At 45.2% G+C, this 22,182-nt stretch overlaps 1 protein-coding gene across 1 annotated transcript in view; it reads right to left on the bottom strand.

Moving 5' to 3' along the window:
* Positions 1-22,182, bottom strand: part of LOC119434511 (transcription termination factor 1-like) — an 89,594-nt gene that overhangs the window by 52,136 nt on the left and 15,276 nt on the right. Inside the window, exons 3-6 of the mRNA XM_037701663.2 lie at positions 18,853-18,943; positions 15,994-16,070; positions 15,742-15,856; positions 15,026-15,113 (exon numbers count right to left, since the gene is read on the bottom strand). Coding sequence (XP_037557591.1) covers positions 15,026-15,113; positions 15,742-15,856; positions 15,994-16,070; positions 18,853-18,943 — 371 coding nt within the window. The remainder of the gene's footprint in view (positions 1-15,025; positions 15,114-15,741; positions 15,857-15,993; positions 16,071-18,852; positions 18,944-22,182) is intronic.

Here is a 22,182-nt window from a genome sequence, read left to right on the forward strand (position 1 = left end):
CTCGTGCTCAGCAGCCCAACACCATAGCCATTGAGGAACCACGGTGGGTGCCCAGCCTCATGCGGCTGCAGCTGTTCCACACGATAATCAACAGCTCGCAACTGCCCAGAGTGTCCCTCTGCAGCAGAACTCGCTGAATGAACCCCACATCTGGATTCTACAAGTTGAAGCCCAGTTACGTCTTCGCCACATCACTAGCTAGGAGACGATGTACCTGCACACTATTTCGGCTCTACCGCTTGACGTCGCAGAAGACCTCACAGACATCCTACTTTCTCAGCCCCAAGAACGTCTCTATGACCACTATAAGGAGGTCGTCAACCAAATACAAAGCAAAGTAAGAACGCAGCAGGCTGCAGTTGCTGCTGACGAGCTGGGTGACAGGTGGCCTGTGACTGTGGCCATGTGACAGCTCCTCAGTGACTGGGAATATGTTAGCAGAACCTTACTCCTTGAGTTATTTCTCCAATGCTTTGCCTGAGGTGCCTGACATCGCTCGTCAAGCTTGCCAGACTAAATGAACAAAAGCCAACTTCTCGCTTGTCTAGTATTGCTGTGGTGCTGCGGTCGCTAGTATATGGTGGTCACCAAACCATATGCCCAATGATACACAACTTTCATTTATTGAGAGCTGCCTCAACTCATCACTTGCAAGACCACACGAATAAATGGTGTCCAGCGTGATCAAGAGAAACAGTGCAGGGTGTCCGAAATTTCAACCAACACTATGGTCAGGCCCTATGGGGTGCGCAATCATGGCATGATGAAATCCACATAATAGTACAAGTGTTAACAAAGACCACTCCTCACGCAAAAGTATCTATTAAAATTGCGCAAAAGGGCTTCTTCGAAAAATTCAGCAACAAAGGATACTAGCTCTAAAAATTAAGAATCTGCTTGTCAATCCCAGATAGAATATTTTTGTTATTTTTTAATATTAATGGCTATTTAAAGCCGAATGCACAAGTCATCAAGTTGACCTCCTGCAATTTATATTTAGGAAATTGTAGGTAGCCACTACATTTCGTTAAGAAAAAAATTAAAATTAAATTCTGTGCTTTTACGTGCCAAAGCACGTAAAATTTAATTATGAGACACGCCACAGCGAGGGACTCCGGATTAATTTTGACCACCTATGGTTCTTTAATGTGCACCCAATCCCCGGTACACGGGTGTTTTGCATCGAAATGCGGCCACCGCGGCTGTTATTTGATCCCACATCCTCGGGCTTAGTAGCGCAATGCTATCTATAGCCATTACGCCACCACAGAAAGCACGACGCTTAGTTAAGTGGATTCCCAAAATATTTCTGGCAGAAAAAAAAAAAAGTGTCTACCTCAGCGCCCTAAAAATTTTACAATGCAAGGTGAGACACGGTGCCCAATAATTTTTTAAATACTTAAAAAAAAAAACACTTTCATGTGTGCCCCCTATAATTCAGCATATTATTACTTTTGCTCTATTTATTGTAAATCAAGAAGCACAACTTGGGGCTGATCTGAAGTTTATAGAACCTTTAACTGTGTTCACAGTCATTGTATAATCTGACATTGGCAGTATAAAACATAAATAAATGAATAAAAGTGTCACGCAACAAACACTAGGAAGAAAGAGTGGTCCCGAATTTGACAAAATGGCACTTTTGTCATGTGTTCTGCTGTAAATGTCACATTGTTGTGGGCCATCTAAAAAGATCAATGATAGTTCATTAGACAGCAGGACCCCTAATAACTTGTTTAAGGGAGTTCAGTGAAAGTATTTTTTTTACATACAAAAAAAAAAAAACATAAAAGTTGGGTCACTGCTCCACCCACTATTTCTTGATCTGCAGAACATCAATGAAATACACCCCTTAGTCTGGTGAGCAATTAATGTGCTGACAGTGTTTTTTGCTATACCAAAGCACTGCAGGAGTGCTGGACATGCAGCTTTCATCACACTGCCACGTAGTTCTTCCTATTACGTTTTACAATTAAGCACTGCACACATGGAGTAGAAATTTATGCTGTTACAGGTGTTTCTTCAAAAGAATGGACCTTTGTCAAAGTTGCAGTAGAAGCTTACTTCATCATGGCAAATTTTAAGTCGTATAGCTGCCCTATAATAGCCAATGTGGACACGTTATTACAACAGGGTTTTAATAGTGTAACAAAATGCATTAAAGGGATCCTTAAACGATTTTCACGATTTTGTACAAATGTACTGAGTCGTTAGAGTAGGTCCTTCTGATCATTAATTGACGCATCTAAGCGTGTAATTTATTATAAGGTTTTAAAAAGGTACATCGCTACCAATCGCAGCACACCAATCGGCTGAGTTTTGTGACCAAGTGACGCGACTTGACCATAACACGTCAGTATGGCCAGCTATCCGATTGGCTGCCCAAGGCGTGTCATCGATAATTTTCCCAACATTATGGTGAACAAATGTTGTTCGTAATAGTTTGGATGTTAGTTAATTTGTTTCTATAAAAAGAAAGTAACAGAAAGAGAATGCACAAGGACATGTATCACTACACTAAAAGCACTTCCGACCCACAGCAAGTGTTGTCTGCTTGTGTTAAAACGTGCTCCGTGTTGACGAGAGCTGCGCAGTCAGTGTTGGTCTTGTTCTGTATGTGCGATATGCTGTATGTGCGAGTGAAAACGTGCGAGGGGAGCCGACGACCGCGTCTAAATCTCGCACGCGCAATAAAAGCAGGGAGGAAGTGCGCCTTCTTCCGTTGCGCTCGAGGCACCGGCGAGGGAGCGAGGGGGGAGGGATAGCGGGGCGTCACGCGGTCGCGCAGGCCGTATCTTGAAAGCGATCTGCGTTGGGGCAGAGTCTAGCAGTGTAGGTGCGTCGGCGGCTCGTAGCTTTCTGCGTGCTGTGTGTTCTCGGCGCTCAGTTTGCGTTGAAGCGATAGACAACAGCACGAAGGTCACTTCGCTCGCTTCTCCAGCGGCGCTTCCACACGCCGCCAGCGTTTGACAGCGCGTGTCCACGCTCATCGAGTCTGATGCGCCACAGCGTGTACCAGTGCGTCGGCAACATCAGCTGGAAAAGGAGAGAGTGCCGGCTTGGCGGGCTAGGCCAGCTGCAGCAAGCAGGCAGGATCAGATTTGAATGAAGGGAGGGGGAAAGGTCACGCCTGCGGCGGCAAGATCGCCGGGTCGAGGGATGCAGGGCCGCCTCGCACACGGACGCACGCACACGTGCGCTCGCTTCGAATTTTATCGCGGCAGAGAAGGTGCTTCCGGTTGCTGCTCGCGCAAGAATGACAAAATTTGGGGCGAAATCTCTAGGTGGTCGGAGGCGAAAATTCATTATATCGAGGGGGTCTCCTGCTGCCACTTCGTTACGTAGAGGTCTCAAATACATGTGCTTCTATGGAGTAACGGCGGGGAATCGAAAAACTTCGTTATATCCAGGAATTCGTTATATGGAGGTTCAATATAAGCAGGTTTAACTGCATAGCAATAACGAAGAGTTTTCTACTTTGCTGCTGGCTCAAATTTTCGGCAGGAGCGTAATCTTGAACACGTCTTTTTATATATGTGATGAAGACACGTCGTCCTTCATCCCAGCGGTATGGAGGGGCTTTAGTTTACGCCTCTGCCTATCCGTCAAAACACCCAGCTCACCGGTGGTTACCGGAATACCGGACACGCTCGGCTCTGCAGCAGAATGCTCGCAACGCACGCTGCTTGATCACTCTCGCTGGGGATCGACGGCCGGGCGGCTAGCGGAGAGGTTGGAGAGCCTTTGCGTGCTGGCTCCAAGACAACCAGAAGTAGACAACAACACGTCACAACATGACGTAGAGCCAGCGAAGGCGGCGAAAGAGTTAAGGAGGAAATGCATGGCTGGGGAGGAGGGTAACTTGTAATCGTCCGTAGCTCTCTTAATATGAAACGCTTCACTTTCACAATTGTGACGCGAATGTTTTACTGTAGCTGTACCCTACGCATCTACAAAATTTATCCGAAGCGTTTCAGGGACCCTTAAAGGGTCCCTGAAACGCTTGACCATAACACGTGACGCGACTTGACCATAACACGTCAGTATGGCCAGCTATCCGATTGGCTGCCCAAGGCGTGTCATCGATAATTTTCCCAACATTATGGTGAACAAATGTTGTTCGTAATAGTTTGGATGTTAGTTAATTTGTTTCTATAAAAAGAAAGTAACAGAAAGAGAATGCACAAGGACATGTATCACTACACTAAAAGCACTTCCGACCCACAGCAAGTGTTGTCTGCTTGTGTTAAAACGTGCTCCGTGTTGACGAGAGCTGCGCGGTCAGTGTTGGTCTTGTTCTGTATGTGCGATATGCTGTATGTGCGAGTGAAAATGTGCGAGGGGAGCCGACGACTGAATGAACCCCACATCTGGATTCTACAAGTTGAAGCCCAGTTACGTCTTCGCCACATCACTAGCTAGGGGACGATGTACCTGCACACTATTTCGGCTCTACCGCTTGACGTCGCAGAAGACCTCACAGACATCCTACTTTCTCAGCCCCCAGAACGTCTCTATGACCACTATAAGGAGGTCGTCAATCAAATACAAAGCAAAGTAAGAACGCAGCAGGCTGCAGTTGCTGCTGACGAGCTGGGTGACAGGTGGCCTGTGACTGTGGCCATGTGACAGCTCCTCAGTGACTGGGAATATGTTAGCAGAACCTTACTCCTCGAGTTATTTCTCCAATGCTTTGCCTGAGGTGCCTGACATCGCTCGTCAAGCTTGCCAGACTAAATGAACAAAAGCCAACTTCTCGCTCTAAGCTATGTCCAGCCTTTAATCTATAGTCTCCGCATGTTGTAGCTTATGTGTATGAGAACACAACCCACCGAACACTAACAAAAAGTGTCAGTAACAATCACTTGTGTTCACTGGCTACAATGCAGCTGCTATACAGCATCAACTAGCATTAGAAAAAAAAAAAAAAAACACACACACCTCCATGGCGAACTAAAGCCTTCAATTCTTTGTTGGCGTGTACCCTATGTGCTGGGTTCGCTCCTGCGACTTTCAATATTTTTTACTGTAGCATAAAAGTTGCTTCCCGTACGGTAGACCCTGCGTATAAAGAATTGCGCTGTGCTAAAAGGTCATGCTATCTTGCAAGTGCATGCAGGGGCTAAGCGTGCAGTTGTGTTGAGCCAGAAGCCAGTGCTGCATGTAATTTATGAATCTATTCTTTTATTATGGAAATTGAGAACAATTATTATGCAGGAAAGCTGACTTGCAGTGCTGTAAAGAGCCTAATAAATTCGTGGGGAACCAACTTACGTGAATTTGAAACTCGAGCAGTTTAATCAGTGATTTTCCATGACTTTACTCACTAAAATAAAAAATACCCTGACATTTCCACGAATTTTCCAGCTGCTCAGAAATTCGACTTTTCCAGGTTTTCGAGGTCCCTAGCACGGCTGCTGAATAAAAAAAAGGTGCGGCCTGCTGCGTCGCATCGCCATCAATGGGCAAGCGCGTCTCGGCTAAGTTGACAGTCGTGGCCGCTGTTTTTGGTGAGGATGCCACTGCTACGGTACGCAAGACAGATGCCGGCTTGTGCTACAATGTGGTTGCCTCAGGATTTATGCGTGTTGGTGTGCTTTTTCGTGCGCATTCTCATGTGCTTTTTTTTGTGTGATCGTGTGTGTGAGCAGCTTGCCTCATGTTTCCTGTGCTTGAGTACGGTTCTTTGGTGTGCGTGTGTGTGGCAGACGGTTTTTTCTAGTGGGTGATGCCGCGAAGCTGTTGTGGGCCGCTGTGCAACTGGAACGTGAGAAGAGACGCAACTGTGAAGTACCACGAACTCTCCTGCGATCTACAGCGTCGGGAAGCGTGGCTGAAGAATATTTCTCGACAAGGGCCATCAGGGAAAGGAAGCAAGTGGGAGCCAAGAGTCAGGTCGCTGGTATGTTCATTACATTTTACTGAGAATGACTATAAAAAGAACACGAAGATTAGGCTCTTGCTTCCGACTGCGGTCCCGACTGTGTTTCCCGGTTATCCGCTGTACATGCAAAAAAAGAACGCACAGCCCAGGAAACTTTTCTTTTTTTTTTTTCGAGCCCAGGAAAAACAGCGGCCACAACTGTCAACTCAGCCGAGACACGCTCGCCCACTGGCGGTAACGGGACGCAGCAGGCCGCACCTTTTATTATGTAAAAAGAGCCACGAATGGATTGATCAACTCTGGGCTGTCCAGAAGGCCCACAATGCGGCAGTGGGGCTTGGCCTTCCAATCCCAATGCGGGAGCGGCCCGCAGTCTTGCCCCTATGAAAACGGGATGAAGATTCTTCCGGACCTCAATAAATTTTACTACCTACCTACCTAGCGGCCGCGCCACTGCCAGCGCAGAGAGAATATTGAAACGTGCGAGGGGAGTTCGGTTGACGAGAACAACGAAGCTGGGCTGGATCGGGTGCCACACCGTGGACTGTTTTCGCTGAGCGATACCTTCGCATTCATCATCTTGTAAATAAACGCGATCCACCGTCTTGAAGAAACACGTAAATCCACTCCCGATAATTCGTAATAGAGCACTTCTTTTCATTTCAGGTGAGTCGAGCGGGCAGCCTTCATGGAGAGCATTGAGGCTCACTCTACAAAAGATTGGCACTCCTAGGGCAGACTTTTCACATATGTGGGGTAATCGGCACTTCTAATAACGACTTCAATATTCAACCTGTAATGTGCAACTATAAAACGCGTTATTTACGACCTGATTAGAGTCACTGTCGTGCGTACAAATGCGGCTGTGGGAATGCTTCTCCGTGAACGGCTGTACCCGAGCAGTGGCGCCAAAGCGGGCGCGAGGAGAACTAGGCCCGAGACGCCGTTTCGGCTCCACGCAACGGGCCGCACCTTTTTTTTTAATCCAGGGGCCGTGTCACTAGCCACCCTGGGCATTTCCCATACAAGACACCACAGCAGCCACTGTCACAGCTGCTTTCGTCAACGGCTGGGTGGCTTGTTTCGGCTGTCTCACTAAAGTTACGACTGACCACAAAAGACAGTTTGAATCCGCCCTCTTCACTGCTTTTGTGGCTATACTGGGCCTTCATCATATACATACCACAGCCTACCACTCTTCTGCAAATGGCATGGGTGACTTACAGCTCAAGGCCGCACTTTCCAGACATGAGCCACAGGAATGCTGTACTGCCCATCTTCTGATTTCTCCACTTGGCATTCACTTCACTTTAAAAGTGTATATCAGCTGTTCGGCAGCTGAACTGGTGTACGGCGTTCCCCTGTGGTAGCCAGGCGAGTTTTTCTCTCCATCACCAGATTCGCCACCGGACATTTAAGACTACATTGTTGATCTTCAGTTTTTCTTATATGATGATGCTGCCATTCAGTTTCACAGCCACCTCAGCCCTCCTAGCCAGTTTTTCTTACATGACGATGCTGCCATTCAGTTTCACAGCCACTTCAGCCCTCCTAGCAAGGAGGAAAAACAGTGCGGTCTCTCATGTAGTTTTAACAAAAGAGGACAGTTTCAATTCAAAGATGACTGGCCTTGACATCTCTGCCTTCAGGTACCGACAGAATATTGAAACCTACAGATTACATTTACTGCATATGAAAGTGTTTTTAGTGAGTGTACTGTACCTGCAACAAGCTTTGGATATACCGCATTTACCCGCATATTGAATGCACTTTTTTACCACAAAAATATGCGCAAAGTTGGGGGGTGCGTTTACTATGCGGGGTAAAAGCTTTAGCGATTTTACACGCAAGCGTAAGTGGCCCGCTAGTGAAATTGACGATGGGATGTTTGAGGCCGCGAAGGAAGCAAGCACCAGAGGAGGAAGGCGCCTAGAGGTGGAGTATAGAATCGTGCGCCAGGGAAGGTACAAAGGAGCGCACTGAGAGCGCGGCAAAGCAACACCACCTAGAGGAAAGCTTAAGTGGTGTTGAGCGAAGTGGGGAAAAAGAAAACAGGCGAAGCATCGCGAAGGAGGAGGATAGACGGAGGCGCGCTGGGCTGACCTCCTCTGGCGGGTGCTATGGTAGCTGTGTGCAGAATGGACATACCGGGTTTGTCTCGTGATAACATCATCCTTGCGCGCCGTATGCTGTACAGTAAAATCTCGATATAACAAACTTCAGGGAACCGCGGTAAATGGTTCGTTATTCTGAAAAGTCGTTATAGTGGAAGTCCCGAAATTAAACATTCCGCCCATTAACTTATCAGGTCATAAGTTGTCACCATATGAGCTATCCACGAAGACGTCGCTGGTGGCTCTCGGCCCGCAATGTTGCTATTCGCCATAGATTCCGGTGCCACACACCACCGAAGCACCGTGTGATAAGACTGACGCGCTTAAAACAGACGCTGACACCGAGAAAACTACCGACAAAAAGGATGTTCCATGTTGCCTCCAAAGCGCAATGTTTCTTGTTTGTTTATTTTCACAATCCTTGCCGTGGACACCGCAACTGTCTCGCTCGAGGCGGACACCTGAACTATTTTAAAGCGCAAGCGCGCATAACTGACACCGCCCGAAAAGTACGAAGTGTGACCGTGTGGCAACCCCGCGAGTACGGAGGTTACATTTCTTGGCGCGCGTAGCTAATACGGCTGCAGAAAGCGCGAAAGAGGAGCGCGGAAAGAAGGGCGAAAGAAGGAAGAGACGCGCCTCTGTTGCTAGGCGACACTTGTCTGGGCAGAAGATGCGCTAGCAAAACCTGATGAGTCGTCACCTCAGCTAGTGTTCGAACGGTCCTGCGCGTCACAGTTGCCACTTCGGGTCCTTCTCAGAAAGAACGGCTCGCCTGACTGTTCAGCTCACCCACTGTTACTCTGCCTCGGAACGAAAAAGCGCGAGTCGAGAGCCAAAGTATTTTGCGGTGATGCCCGAACCGATGCGCGCCTTCTGGCCCCGCTGGTCCTGCTGCTCTACTGAGCTGCGCTGTTGGAATATCCGTCCACACGGGGCCTTAGGGCACACTGCGCCGCTGTAAAGCGCAAGGGCGCCGTCCTAAACCAGGGACCAATCCATTGCAACGCACGCCGGCATGTCATCTGAGGGCTGGGTAGTACGGAAAAGGCATGCGCGAGAGAACCTGTATGCGCGTGCAGGTGACAGCCGTTTCCCTTGTGACATGCGGCTGTCACCGATTGGCGTTATCATCGCGCTGCTTTCGGGTCTTTTTCGGAACTCGTGGAGTGATTATCGTGCGTGGGCGATTGGCCTTTCGAGAGGCAGCCGCTCTGCTTTCTGACACGCCGATGCTGCGTGCCAGTGTAGTTTTTTTTATTATTATTATTTTTTTATTCTCAGGCGCTGTCTCAGGTTTTCCGGACCTGTGCGCTGCGGCGTACGCTTTCTGCGCCTTGTCATCTGCTAGCCTCCTGTTTCGGCTGCCGTAACTGGATATACGGAAATCTAAGAATCCCAAATTTTGGAATATGAGCTTGCAGTACTGAGGCGTTGTTAACATGACAAGGAAACTGAATAACGATGGTTATTCTGAAAGGTTCGGTATTCTGAAGTTCGTAGTACTGAAATAGTGAAATATTTTTACATTGAAACTAAGAGAAGTCAGCAGGGTATTTCTGAAAAGTTCGTTAATGTGGGGTTCGTAGTAACGAGATTTTACTTATGCGTGATTGAAAGCATGCGATGGTGAGCCGACAATGGCGGCTCAATCTTGCGCGCATAAAAGTGGGGAGGAAGCACGCAGTTTTCCCACCGGGGGTAAAAAAAAAGGGAGGGGGGTTTACTCTGATCACCACATGGTGTTGGACCTGCATTTTTTTTTACTTTCCGAGTGCCGTATGGCCACTGTGAAAGCGATCATGTCAACCTGGAATACATCAAAAATCAAACAGTAACTTTAATCGCCCACTCATAAAAGTATAAACCCCAAGTACAAACGACGTGATGGAGATGGCTGTCACGTTCGCTTGTCGCCTACAATTGGTACCCCACTTGAGCTACAACTTTGAACGACGACTCCCCAGTGTTTCCGGTATGAGGGCAGCAAATATGCGCCGAAACTGGCGTGATGCGTGCTTTATTAATTTAAGTTGATGCGTTTTACTGTAAAGAGCAGCATAAAATATTTCTGAAGATCTTGCAGTAGGTTCGTAGCCTTGCATGTATCAAAATTTAGTCGTTTGCTCATTCCGTGTGACAATCGGTAGTACCCGACTAATGTACAGCCTCCCGCATGTTTAACTATAGCGCAAGCGTCCATCACACGTCATTTTAGCGCCTTAAAGTGGCGATAATCAGCGAGACCGGCAGAAGTACTCTCAGGCACATTAAACACTCTCCTGTGCAAGAGTTGTCTAATGCGATGTTCCCGTCAGGAGGATGCACGACCATATTATAGTGTTCTAGCGCGATACAGTTAAATATGCGGGAGGCTGTACATCCAGTTCCGGCTTCGCGCTATTGGCTAGTTGCTCATAGCACTTCCGAGCGACAAGCGACGAATTCTATACTCTTATCTCAGTGGTTCCTTGCAACTGTGGAAGCTACACAAATTTTTAGCGAATAGAAAGGCCGAATGCCCCTCGAGATGCGCTCATCCGCACCGCGGCGTCTGTTCAGTGTCTGCTTGCCATCCTGTCAGTACGTGCTCCATGGTTGGTGAACTAACGAAAAAAAAAAAAAAAAACGCTTGGCTGTGCCAACCATAGACTGTCATGCGAAAGCCATCGCAGCCGTTGCCAAAGACCTTGGCCTTGCGATGCTGGTATGCAACATCCGCAGCTAGTCGGGCTTGTCACTGTTCATCCGTTTCGGCAACGCACTTGGCACGGTTGTGCAATCTGTCGTTCTCCAATCACTTCTGTCGTTCTTCGGCAGTTTCATTGGCACGTTTCAAAGCCATGAATTGTCTTGTTTGTTGCTGCAGTCACAATCGCTTGCCACATCTTCGTCAGTCAACTCCTGCTGCCTCTGTCATCGATCTCGTTGTTGTTCGCTGCGCTTGGCGCGACGAATCTCTTTAGACATTTCCAACGATGATCCTGATTCGCTTTCCATATTTATTTCACACATACGCACGCAGGCATTTGTGTGAAAAGAAGACAAAGAAGAGGCTGTTCACACGAAATGTGCATATGGAGAGGCTTCACATAGACAAAGGAGAAATCCAGGTTGGTAGGCTAGTAGTGCTTTCACCTTAAAAATGTTTTGACGCCGTAACCGTAAGCCATGTTTACATGCATGTGACAGTGGGGCTTCCCTTCACCTGTACGCTTTCCCTGCAGTTACCTTACAGCTTTCTTAGCAAGTAGTAAGGGCAAACGCTCTCATCAATGTTCATCTGCACCAGAGTGTCAGCTCGGCGTCTACTTGGCATATGCTCGCTACCATCATCACGTACCATGCTAGAGCGGAGGAGTAAATCAATGATGCAGTGAACAATGAGGCCCTTATAGCGTGCCCGCATTGTGAACGCATCACCAGTGCTAATACTGTGGCGCCATCTGCTCACTAGAAATCTAAACAGTTTTATGGCTTGATGCCGTGTCTGAAGTCCTAGAAGCGTTAAAATAAACAGCCGATCTTGATACAGTGTAGACCGCTTATAACGTAAGTCGCCGGAGTCGTGAATGTCCGCACTATAAGCGGTACCGCACTATAACCAAAGCAACAATTTTCAAGGCCCACACATATGCAAAACATGTGCATCGAGCCGCCACGCGTAAGCGACAGTCGAAGAATGCGGCTAGAACATTTGCATTCAATTTACAGTCGAATCTCGTTAATTCGAACCAATCACGCGGCGGCGCCTCTGACCGACATTGCTCCGGCACCGCCATAGAGTAAAAGCTTAGGGGAGACCCCTCAATGTCGCGCGCGAACCAAAAAAAGAAAAAAAAAAGTGACGGACATTTCACCCTCTCTCAAATGGCAAGGTCGCCGATTCTGCGTTGCGCCGGAACATGCGTGTACGTGCCGACGTCTCAGCCACGCTACCGTAGCCATGCGTAGAAAATGGCAGTAAACCCTTCTTTCTCCTTTATGCTTCCTATACTTTCTAGTCACGTGTTGACCTCGCACGCTGCAGCTATGGCGCAGAGGGAAGCAGCGGTGCTGTCCCAGGCCGGCCAACGAAACTACCCCCACGCCGGCAAACGCCCGCTTCCTGATAACGGCAGAAAACGAAACTTCGGGTAGCTGGTGCCGGGCCGGCTGTAGCGGCGGCGGGCGCGCACGGTGACAGTCAAAAGTGAAGGAGCTACGAGGGAGGGCGAGGGGAGCCACCGAAGCGGCAGAGTTGCCAAGGCGAAATCCGCGTCCCTGCCACCCTCCTCCCTCACATTCCACGGTCTCCGCGTGCGCCCTTCGCCGTGCCGTGCCGGCGCCACCCGCTCGCTCGCTGAAGTTTCGTTTACTGCCGTTATCGTGAAGCGAGCGTTGGCCGTTTCGTGGCCCTCGCTCACTATGCGTGCCGTGATATTTCACGACTCAACTCGCACTCAAGATTCTGGTTTTAGCCTCACTGGCTGTTCGTTCGCACCACGTGCCCTTCTCCTCCACTTAGTCTCTTTCTTCCTCGAGCACTCCTTGGGGCGCCCGTTTGAGGGGAGTGTTCGCCGTCTCCGCTGACTTCTGTACTCCCAGGCAGCCGCACTGTAACATGTATTTCGTTTCCCGCAACTGCACTATAAGCGATACGTGTATACATGGAGTGCTATGGGAAAATTAACGGGAGTCTGAAAAGACCGCACTATATCCGGTCCTGCACCTATAAGCGGTTACGTTATAAGTGGTCTATACTGTAATTATGACAAAACATACAGGCGAATCTCGATAATTCGAACTCGAAGGGGCCCGAAAATTTGTTCGAATTAACGAAAGGACGTATTTTTGAAGTATTCGAGCACCATAGCAAGATGAACGAACGGTGCGAGTTGTGAAATTTCACGGCGCGCAAGCGCATAGCGAGTTGCGCCCACGCCAGCCAACGCTCGGTTCCCGATAACGGCAGAGAACGAAACTTCAGGGAGCGGACGGCGCCGACATGGCGACAGGCGTGCACGAAGACCGTAGAAGGTGAGGGAGGAGGGCGGCAGGAAAGCGGATTTGACCTCGGCAACTCCGCCGCTTCGGTGGCAGTGGCTTCGGTGGCTCTCCTCGCCCTCTCACAACTTTCTCGCAGCTCCCTCATCTTCGACTGTCTCCATGCGCGCCCGCCGCCTGTACAGCCGGCTCGGCGCAGATTAGCCCGCTCCGTGAAGTTTCATTTTCTGCTGTTATCGGGAAGCGAGCGTTTGCCCGCCTGGGGTCTCTCCTAAGCTTTTGCTCTATGGCGGTGTCGGAGCAATGCCGGTCGGAGGCGCCGCCACGTTATTTGGCGCGCTGCTGAGAGCATTGTCGGTCTACGGTATGTTCGAATCAACCGTCGCAAATGCTTTCACGTTCAAATTACCGAGCGTTTTCGCCCATTAAAATACACATAACTCTGACGGGACCAGAGCGTCAGTTCGAATAAACCGGCAGTTCGAATTAAGCGTGTTCAAATTAACGAGATTCGACTGTACTTAATGGTTTGACCTGAGCTTGAGATGAGACTTGATGGTGACAGATTTTGCCACTTGTTTCTTGCTCACAGGGCAGACAGCCAGTAACAAGTGCGAATTCAGATCGAAGCAGGTGGTCGGCGTTGTATGGGCACTGCCATGTTGCTAGGTGATCACAGTTAGGGTGGCTATTATGGCCACCGGCGGTAACTGCCACAAGGTTCTCAATATATGACTTGCATGCGCAAAGGTCCTAACATGTAACGTAGCGCTGTACCGTATCATGTAGTGAGCAAAAATGAAACTCTAGTGCAGCCCATATTCAGCCTGTTACGCCGGGAACTATATTCTGCAGCGCAAGGATATTGCTTGTGTGCACTTCGTATCTTCGGCAGTGCTGCAAAATACTTGTGAGGTGGAGTATAGATTTCCAGAACCGAGCGATCGAGCAATAAGAACAAGCGATCTGTTCGCGCAACGACCCATTTTGTTGCTCAAAGTTGTTGCTCGTCGCCGTCACGCACAAAATCACTCTCATGGGGTTTGGGTTAAATTCATCTAAACGTGTTTTCCTTTTTTTTTATGTAATTTGTTTCGTTTTTTAGACAGAATTATTCTTACATTTCTTACGGCTCCTTCCATGCAGAAAAAATTGGTTGGCGATTGTACTTTTTTTGCATCCAAGATTGAATTTAGTGCAGCGAAATTTTGATACATAGTAAAGTGCCAATTTTACGAACTTTGTTACATTAAGGTTTCACTTTAACAAATGCTTGGTAGAGTACAGGAGTAATTTAATTAAAAAATTCGAATCTAGCTGTGCATTGTGGTGGGTGCAGGTGTAAGCCACGCTTTAAGTGACAGCCATAACAGATTGCCACTGTGATTAGAACACAAAAGAAATCTCTGGAGCATTTCATATTAAAAAAACAACAGATGCATAAGCCAGCCTTTAGTGGTTTTGCTCGACAGAGTTTGCCCTTTTGAACCTACGGGCTGCACAATCTGGAATATCTGAAGTTTTGTTTTGTCTTTTGAATACAGTGTAATCTTATACGATCTTCACGGGAACCGGAAAATAAAGTGTATCGCCCGAAAATCGTGTTATCCAACATATCGAACCAAATCGTAGTATCGGGAAAAGAAAAAGAATTGTGTTATCCCGAAAATCGTATTATGCAGAATCGTATCAACGAGATTCCACTGTATAAGTTTGCTTAGCATTTGCTGCTATCATTTTTTGATCTGTCGACATTGCCACATGCATGTGCTAACTTAGCATTCAATAACCCACTCAACCTTTTCTGTTCAGTTGGTATTCAGCACTTCGTGTCTGTAATTGTTTCCTTCAACAGCATATCTTTTCATCCCACACTTCGTTCTATGCAAAACTTTTAAATCATTAGGTGAATGGCAGAAAAGAGTTTGTAGATGCAAGGGTTTTCTCATGGTATTTAAAATCTTAATTTTTGCTGCCTCAGAGAGGCATTACAACTGAACCAGACAACTAAAAATTTTTTTAATGAGGAGAGCACACTTACACTGCCTTTGCAGGAGGGCCTAAAGGATTCAACAAAATACGAGCCCGCATATATGCTGAATGGATCGTTCTGCGTGGCAGTCCTCTCCCTGAAAGGCACAGAATGCTCTGGTAAACATAGATGCCACTGCTGCATCACAAAAATTACAGTACTCTGTATTGTTCACCATAATCACATGCATTTATGCAGGTTCACATATTTTTCTGCTGTTTGCTTCTGTGTTCCACATAATATACATTGAGCCTCTATTTCCATCATAACATACACAATCCAAACAGACTCTAGAGTGAAATCTGACTGACTCGGTACAGGAATGCAACCTGTTGTACCTGTGAAGCACAAAATGTTTTATTTGTCTATGATGGATATTAGATGTCCATTAACTACCCAGTGCCGACTTGTTGAATCAAGGCAAGCAATAAGATCAGGATGCTTTATTGCCAAATTATTTAGTTTATGAAACTTGAGCATTACTGAAAATTTGGAAAGTAAATGTCTCAAGCTACAAAAACCACAGGTGGTGAGACCTGAGATAATGCTTTTGTGTATGCTTAGACTTACATGCCCAAACAGCAACACATAATTCTTTAGGTTAGCTTTCCATCCAGTTTACTAAAAAGACACTTCTCAAATGAGCAAATATTAAATTAAGTTTCTGAAAAACATTCAGCATCTAACTAAAATTTCTGATATACATATAAAATAACACACATTACCCAATATTCGCAGCAGCTTCTCTTTTTTAACCAAGTCTTTTACTTCCTTCTGTAACGCCTGGTCATGATCTCCACAGTGTCCCACAATCATGTAAGGGTAACGAATGTTGTAATACTGCAAAGAAATGGCAAGTAAATAAATAAAAGTATGTTTCTGTTTCTAATTATTGAACCTGGGGTTACATGGCAGATTTCACACAAAATCCTTTAGAATATCAACTACCTATGTGCCATGCAGTAAGAGCCACTTACGTTTGCTATGTCATAAATGTTCCTGAGCAGAATGCGGTCCTCCTTAGCTGTGTACTTTCCATAATCAATAGTAAGCCCTGCAATATAATTATTGTGACACAACCTTTCTCATCAAATATGAAAAAGACACGAAGATTTCATTCTGACACCAGAATTCATGGATCAGTGGAAGAACAAATATGTAACTTTCTCAAAAGCAATGAGGTACAACACTGTCACATATTTGCTGCAAAGATAGTTCTAAAATTTCACTTGATCACTAAAAGTTCCAAGACAAATGCACTCTGTTTTCAAGGTAAGCTTGAAACTATTGCACAGTTTGTTAGAAATCTCCAAGATTTGCATAAAATCAGAGTACTGTATAGCCTACTTAGTGCTTATAATACGAACTAATTTTAGTAATACAAAATAAGCTAGCAGTATTTAAAATGACTATGACAGCATGACAACTGACAAGTGGGAAAGCTCACACATGGTCACATCAAAAGTTAGCACAAATTACTGATTCATGCGGTGTGAACTGTGTGTAAAGATTCATGGCTCGTGATGGGGGGTTATTTACAAGGTTCCACTCTGACGAAATTGAGCCCATGTTTGGCAAGCCAGTCATTGGCTGAATGAGTGGCTCAGGGAGCAGCAGCACACTAATGGCCTCATTAATGCGCCTGGTAACATGGCTGCACACAAAGCAGTCAATTGTTCTGTTTAGAAATGATGATGAACACAAGCTCATACCGTGCTTACAGACAAAGAAGGATCCTGCATCAAAGAGACATCAGTTTCAATTTCAAAGCAACAGCTTGATATTTTAAAGGCTAAGTAGCCATTTGCAGGTATGCTCATGCAACGCCTTCATGCGTGGCAGGCATGCATGCTTTAGGCTGGTGCATGGCTTCTAGATAACTAATCTTCTGTGCTCTTATATTTTACTGCAACAGCAGTAAAAAGCTCGTAACCAGGTTGGCTACTTCTCTTCTTTCTGTTTATTTATTTATTTTTGTTTTGTTTTTTATTTCTTTCAGTACTCTCAGGGCCAGAGGCATTAGAGAGAGGAGGGGCATACAAAATCGGCGGCAGTTTCCTTAAATTTGTTGACATCAGTGATGGCAGCGATGAAGGCAGAGAGACGGTTCCAGTCATTTCCAGTTCAAGGAATAAATAAATTTATACAAAGGCTAGTTCGGCATTGCGGTATTCCTACCTTGAAGTTGTGGTCAGTGCGTGAAGATATATAAGATGGAGGGAGGAGTAACTTATCTTTGAGAATAGGGTTGGTACAATAAATTCTATGAAAAAGACATAGGCGAAAATATTTACGGTGCAGAGAAAGAACGGGAAGACCAAGTGCTGATTTCATTGCAGATATGCTTGCTGTTCGAGAATAATTTGAAACGATAAAACGGGCAGCGAGGTTTTGGACAGACTCTAAAGTGTTAAAGTTATCTGATTAGGATCCCAAATGGAGCATGCATATTCTAGTTTAGGCCTTAAGCCCAGGACGAAAAGGCGAAATTTGTTGCAGCCATGCAGTGATATAGCTGCAATGATTTTATGTATGAATCGAAGTCATCAGCCTAAATTTCTCGATCACAGTGGGTCTAAACAAGCTGTGGGAATGTATGCTGCAATAAGAGAATGCTAGTCCTTCTCCAAGAATTATCACATGGCAAAGGAAGAGCATTTTCTTGTCCTGAAATCCTCAGCTAAAGAACTGGCCATCCAGTTCAACAGCATTGTTAACAGACCATATTTGATGAGCTTCGTTTCATCAAGCTGACCCAAAGGTGAGAATGAACACAAATTCACCCCCCAGGCCACCTAGTCGCACTCAAGCTGTAGTTTTGAGAATGCCAGTTGTCATCATTTTCAGCGGGCACAGTGTTCTTGCCCGATTGTTACGGGTCTAAACTAACGGGGAGATGTAACAGGGTGCCATTTAGCAGCACATGTAGTGTCCCTGGGCAAGTAGAGAGCAAGCACATGCGCACCTGCACACCTTGGCAATAAATGCTTTTTCTTCCCAGCCAGCCATCTGGAGAGTCATGTTTCTTCACACTCCGAGCTCACAACAAATGTCAGGCCAAATAAAGCCTGAACAAAATATTTCAGTTGCAAAAAGTCTCTTGGTTAATGCTAATAAATGGCATGCTGGAGTCAGGCTGCAAACTTATTTCTGTGTACCAGACTGCCGAGTAGTGCACACATGGGTGACAATTATCACACGAGGATGACATGTACTTTAGGTCACTGACCCTGGCCCACACTATGCATTTTCCAGGTGGATCCAACCTTGTAGATGCGGATGTAACTTACTTATCTTGGAGAAACAAGTGGCAAACAAATGGCAGTGCCACTAACCATGGGTGCTGCCATATCAACATTAAAATGATTGCCGTCAGGTTTAAATATGTGCAAGATGGCTAAGACATCTTTTTTTTTTTTTTTTGGCCCTGTCATATATGTTCATTGTGACAAGCAAAGCAAATAGGCCCAGCCTAAACAAGTGGAACCCTCTTTGGTGATACTGGTAGAAATTATTGATACAAGTACAGGTATTACTAGGGAGATATGGGCCCGTGAAACAGGCTCTATGAGAAGACTTTAGCACTAATTTTAGAAAGCATAAGTCTCTCGATAAAGCTATAAAATCACAGTACAGGCGGTTCCTATGCTTATCCATAATATCAGGGCCAGTAGTGTACAATTATAACCTTCAGTCTCCTGCCACTTCCAGAACAAAAGCCCATCTGAATTTAGTAATAATAATAAATAACACTACTATTTAGAGTATGAGCTGAATGATTTTAAATAATGCTGCTATGTTAAATGCATATCTAAAATACTGAAATAATACGGTACCTGTCTCTTCCTTGTAGCACCTTAATGCTTCTTGTGATGGCTTCGTTTTGTCATGGATGGAAGGGAAGCCATGTTTGCCATGCAAGTATTCCTAATAAAAAAAATAAACAAAAATGCCACAGAAGCTATAAAACAGAGAAGTGCTGCAGGTTATGCAAAGCTGACATAAATGAACTAACCAATTTACTTGTTGCCATGGGCAACTACTCTGACACTAATTAGAATTATATAATTTTACTGATTTTCAGATTTGATCGATTTATTAATTAATATTCATTGGCACAAGGGCCAAATATGACCAAATAGTGTCATGCAAAATAGTGATGAGTTGGTAATGGAAATATGTATTGCGAATGGTAGATGTAACATGGCTGTAAAGAGGCCTGAAAATTATTCGCTACAAAGTATAAAAAATTTAGAAGTATTAAAATGATGACAATGAATAGTGATGTGTGCTATGACAATACAAGTTCCCATACAAAAAATGATGTAAAATGTGCCGATAACAGTAGCACTAGTGCCTAACCAGAACCCTTGAATGCAAGGACTGGGAGGCGTGCTCTAAAGAAATTCACAGAAGAAACCTCTAGTGAGAGGATTTGCTACGAATCTATAGGACTGATAACTTGCAACATACCACTATCCTGTAAAAAACTTGAACTAACTTACTGTCAAAAAGTGGTTCTATGCTTGTCATGGCATCCCCATGAGTGCAGATATTGACTGTGGAAGTTTTGGTGTCCAGCATTCATGCAGCATTCACCTCTTCAGAATAATGTTCACTGTATAGAGTTTTCGTTTCATATTTTTTATATATATCTGCCTTTATTTTCCTGTTATATTTAACTATGTTTACTACTGTTATAATGCTGTTTTACTTTAGCCACTACATTTGCTTTTAACCTGCACAGGAGGTCCCCCTGCAACCTAGTGCTCTCGGACCTCCTTCTGTATATTCATCTGTACATTGTTTTTTGCTGTGAACTTAATAAACTTGATTCTGATTCTGCCAAGAAACATTGCCGGTTGGAGAGGAATGTGTTGTCTGTACCCAAGGGGAAAATACTTTTCTCTTTGTGCTTCCACTTCCCAATATTGAAAAAGACATGAAAGACCGCGAGTGTCTCGCCACATTTATTGTAGATAGGAGGGTCATCACCAGTTAGCAGGTAGGAATGTGTGCCATAGGTGTGAACTATTTTAAAACAACAAAAAATAATCTCCATTCGTTGTATTTTTGTTACAGGCTCACATTTTCCCAAGTTGGGCTTAATAATGTGTAGTTTATGAAGTGCTTCACTGTGCCACATACATTGCCAATAACTTCTCGGTTTCTTCCATAGGTAAGGCTTCAAACTTGCGGTGAGGATAGCTATGGAAGAGCTGCCAGCTTTCGTTATAGATATGGCAATAATGTCACCAAGAACATTACCTTCGATGCCTCTATGCCCAGGTACCCAGCATATTATGACTTGTTTAGATGCACAAACAACACAGCAAAGTAGCAAATAAAGGTTGCTAATTACAAGGTTTTTTAATGTTTTTGCAGCAACATTAAAGCTTTAACAATGCTTAAAGAATTGGTAAATATTACAGCCTTTTGGAGTTTGAATTGGTCTGCGTGTTTCACCGCCCACAGTACTGCATAGGCTGTAAGGATGTTTGTTTGGGGGTGGAGTACATCGAATTCTGAGAAGGATGCACCCACTGCTCCATAAGACATGTCATCATGCGATTTTTATGAGTCCTTGTAATATTCAGGGCAAGAGTACTTCGACTTCAGTTCTAGAAAGTGCATTTGAATGAGTGCATCTGGAGCTTGTTGTGTGACTTCAATAACTGATGTGTCACATTCTACCAGCTGCCACTGCCACGGTGGTAGCAGCTTCACTGGAGTGATTAGGCACTGTTCAAGTAGTAGAGTACCCATTTCTTCACCGAGTTTCTTCTCACACGCAGTGAGAAGGGCTGCTTCACTGTAAGTCAGTTATGAAAAAGTGTGGCACATGTCGTATCGTTTATGACGGAATAGGAAGGATGTTCACAGTTTGAATTTATTTTCAGAAAATATGTAAAACTGGCATATGACCTTTGAAAATGGAGTGACCACATGTTTGTTTCTACATAAAGGCTTTGTACGGGGCTTGTCTTGAAGGGTGCAGTCGCGAGGTGGATTCCTAAATGGTGAACAAGATCCAGCATCTTTAAAGCACTGGATACAGCAGACTGATAAACTATTGCGCCATAGTCATGACATGTCACTGCCCCATGTTGTTCGTGGTAGCAGCTTTAATAAGTTCATTGTTTCATACATGATACGGCCACCCCATGATGCCGAGCTGTTGCCTGAAGTTCAGCGAGACTAAATTGTCGATTGTACGCCTCGTTTCGCGCACTTTTGCATTCAAGGCGCTATCGCTCTGCAAGTTCTTTGAACCTCAGGAAAGTTTCCGTGTAATGCGATGCACTGGAGATTTGTTCAAAGTGTTCAGAAAATGTGCCTGATCTTCCAGGCTATCACCTAGTGTATTTACCAGGGGCAGAGGGTGTGAGTGCCGACCTTTTAATTTATTTATCCTGTTCCACACTTTCCTTTCATCTGCGTAAGAATTTATATTGAATATGCACGTCAACGTGTTTTTCTGCCCTGTGACTTTATTTGTTTAAAATTGATGAGGCTTCCGACAGTTGGAGAATTATGAAGCAATCCCCAAGTTTTGTTTTGATTTTTGCATGCCTTCCGGCATTCATCATTCCACCGGGGGACGCAACCTTTATTAGCTAGTCCATTAGTTTACTTGATACATTTCGTAGCAGCATCAAATAATAACACTTCGTTAAATATGTCACAGCATTGCCTATAGCCCTATACTAAAAGCAGCAATGTCTTCTCGACTTAGGCATGTAATCTCTTGATTTAGTTCTAAATTGGCTGAATCGACTTCCTATAAGAAAAAATGCAGGGAGTAAACATCCCATTTTGTTAGATTCAGAACTATACGGAAGTGGTCACTTCCATAGGGATTCCTAATAACGCTCCACTCGAGGTATGGCATAAGTGTACTCAACACTATGCTTGAGTCTGTAGAGCAGTATGTTTTGTGTGTAACAATGTGGTACGTTGGTTCATTCTTATTAAGTAAACATGCACCTGAAGAAAAGAGAAAATTTTCTATCAGGCACCCTCAAGCATGGCAACATGAGTCGCCCCATAGAGGGTCATGAGCGTTTACATCACCAACAATTATGTATGGCTCGAAAAGTTCATCGATGAAGCTCTTAAATTCGGTTTCATAAAGTTGATAACTAAGAGGAATGCATATATAGAAC

The sequence above is a fragment of the Dermacentor silvarum genome, chromosome 1 (genome assembly GCF_013339745.2).
Source record: "Dermacentor silvarum isolate Dsil-2018 chromosome 1, BIME_Dsil_1.4, whole genome shotgun sequence".
NCBI classification, from domain to species: Eukaryota; Metazoa; Arthropoda; class Arachnida; order Ixodida; family Ixodidae; genus Dermacentor; species Dermacentor silvarum.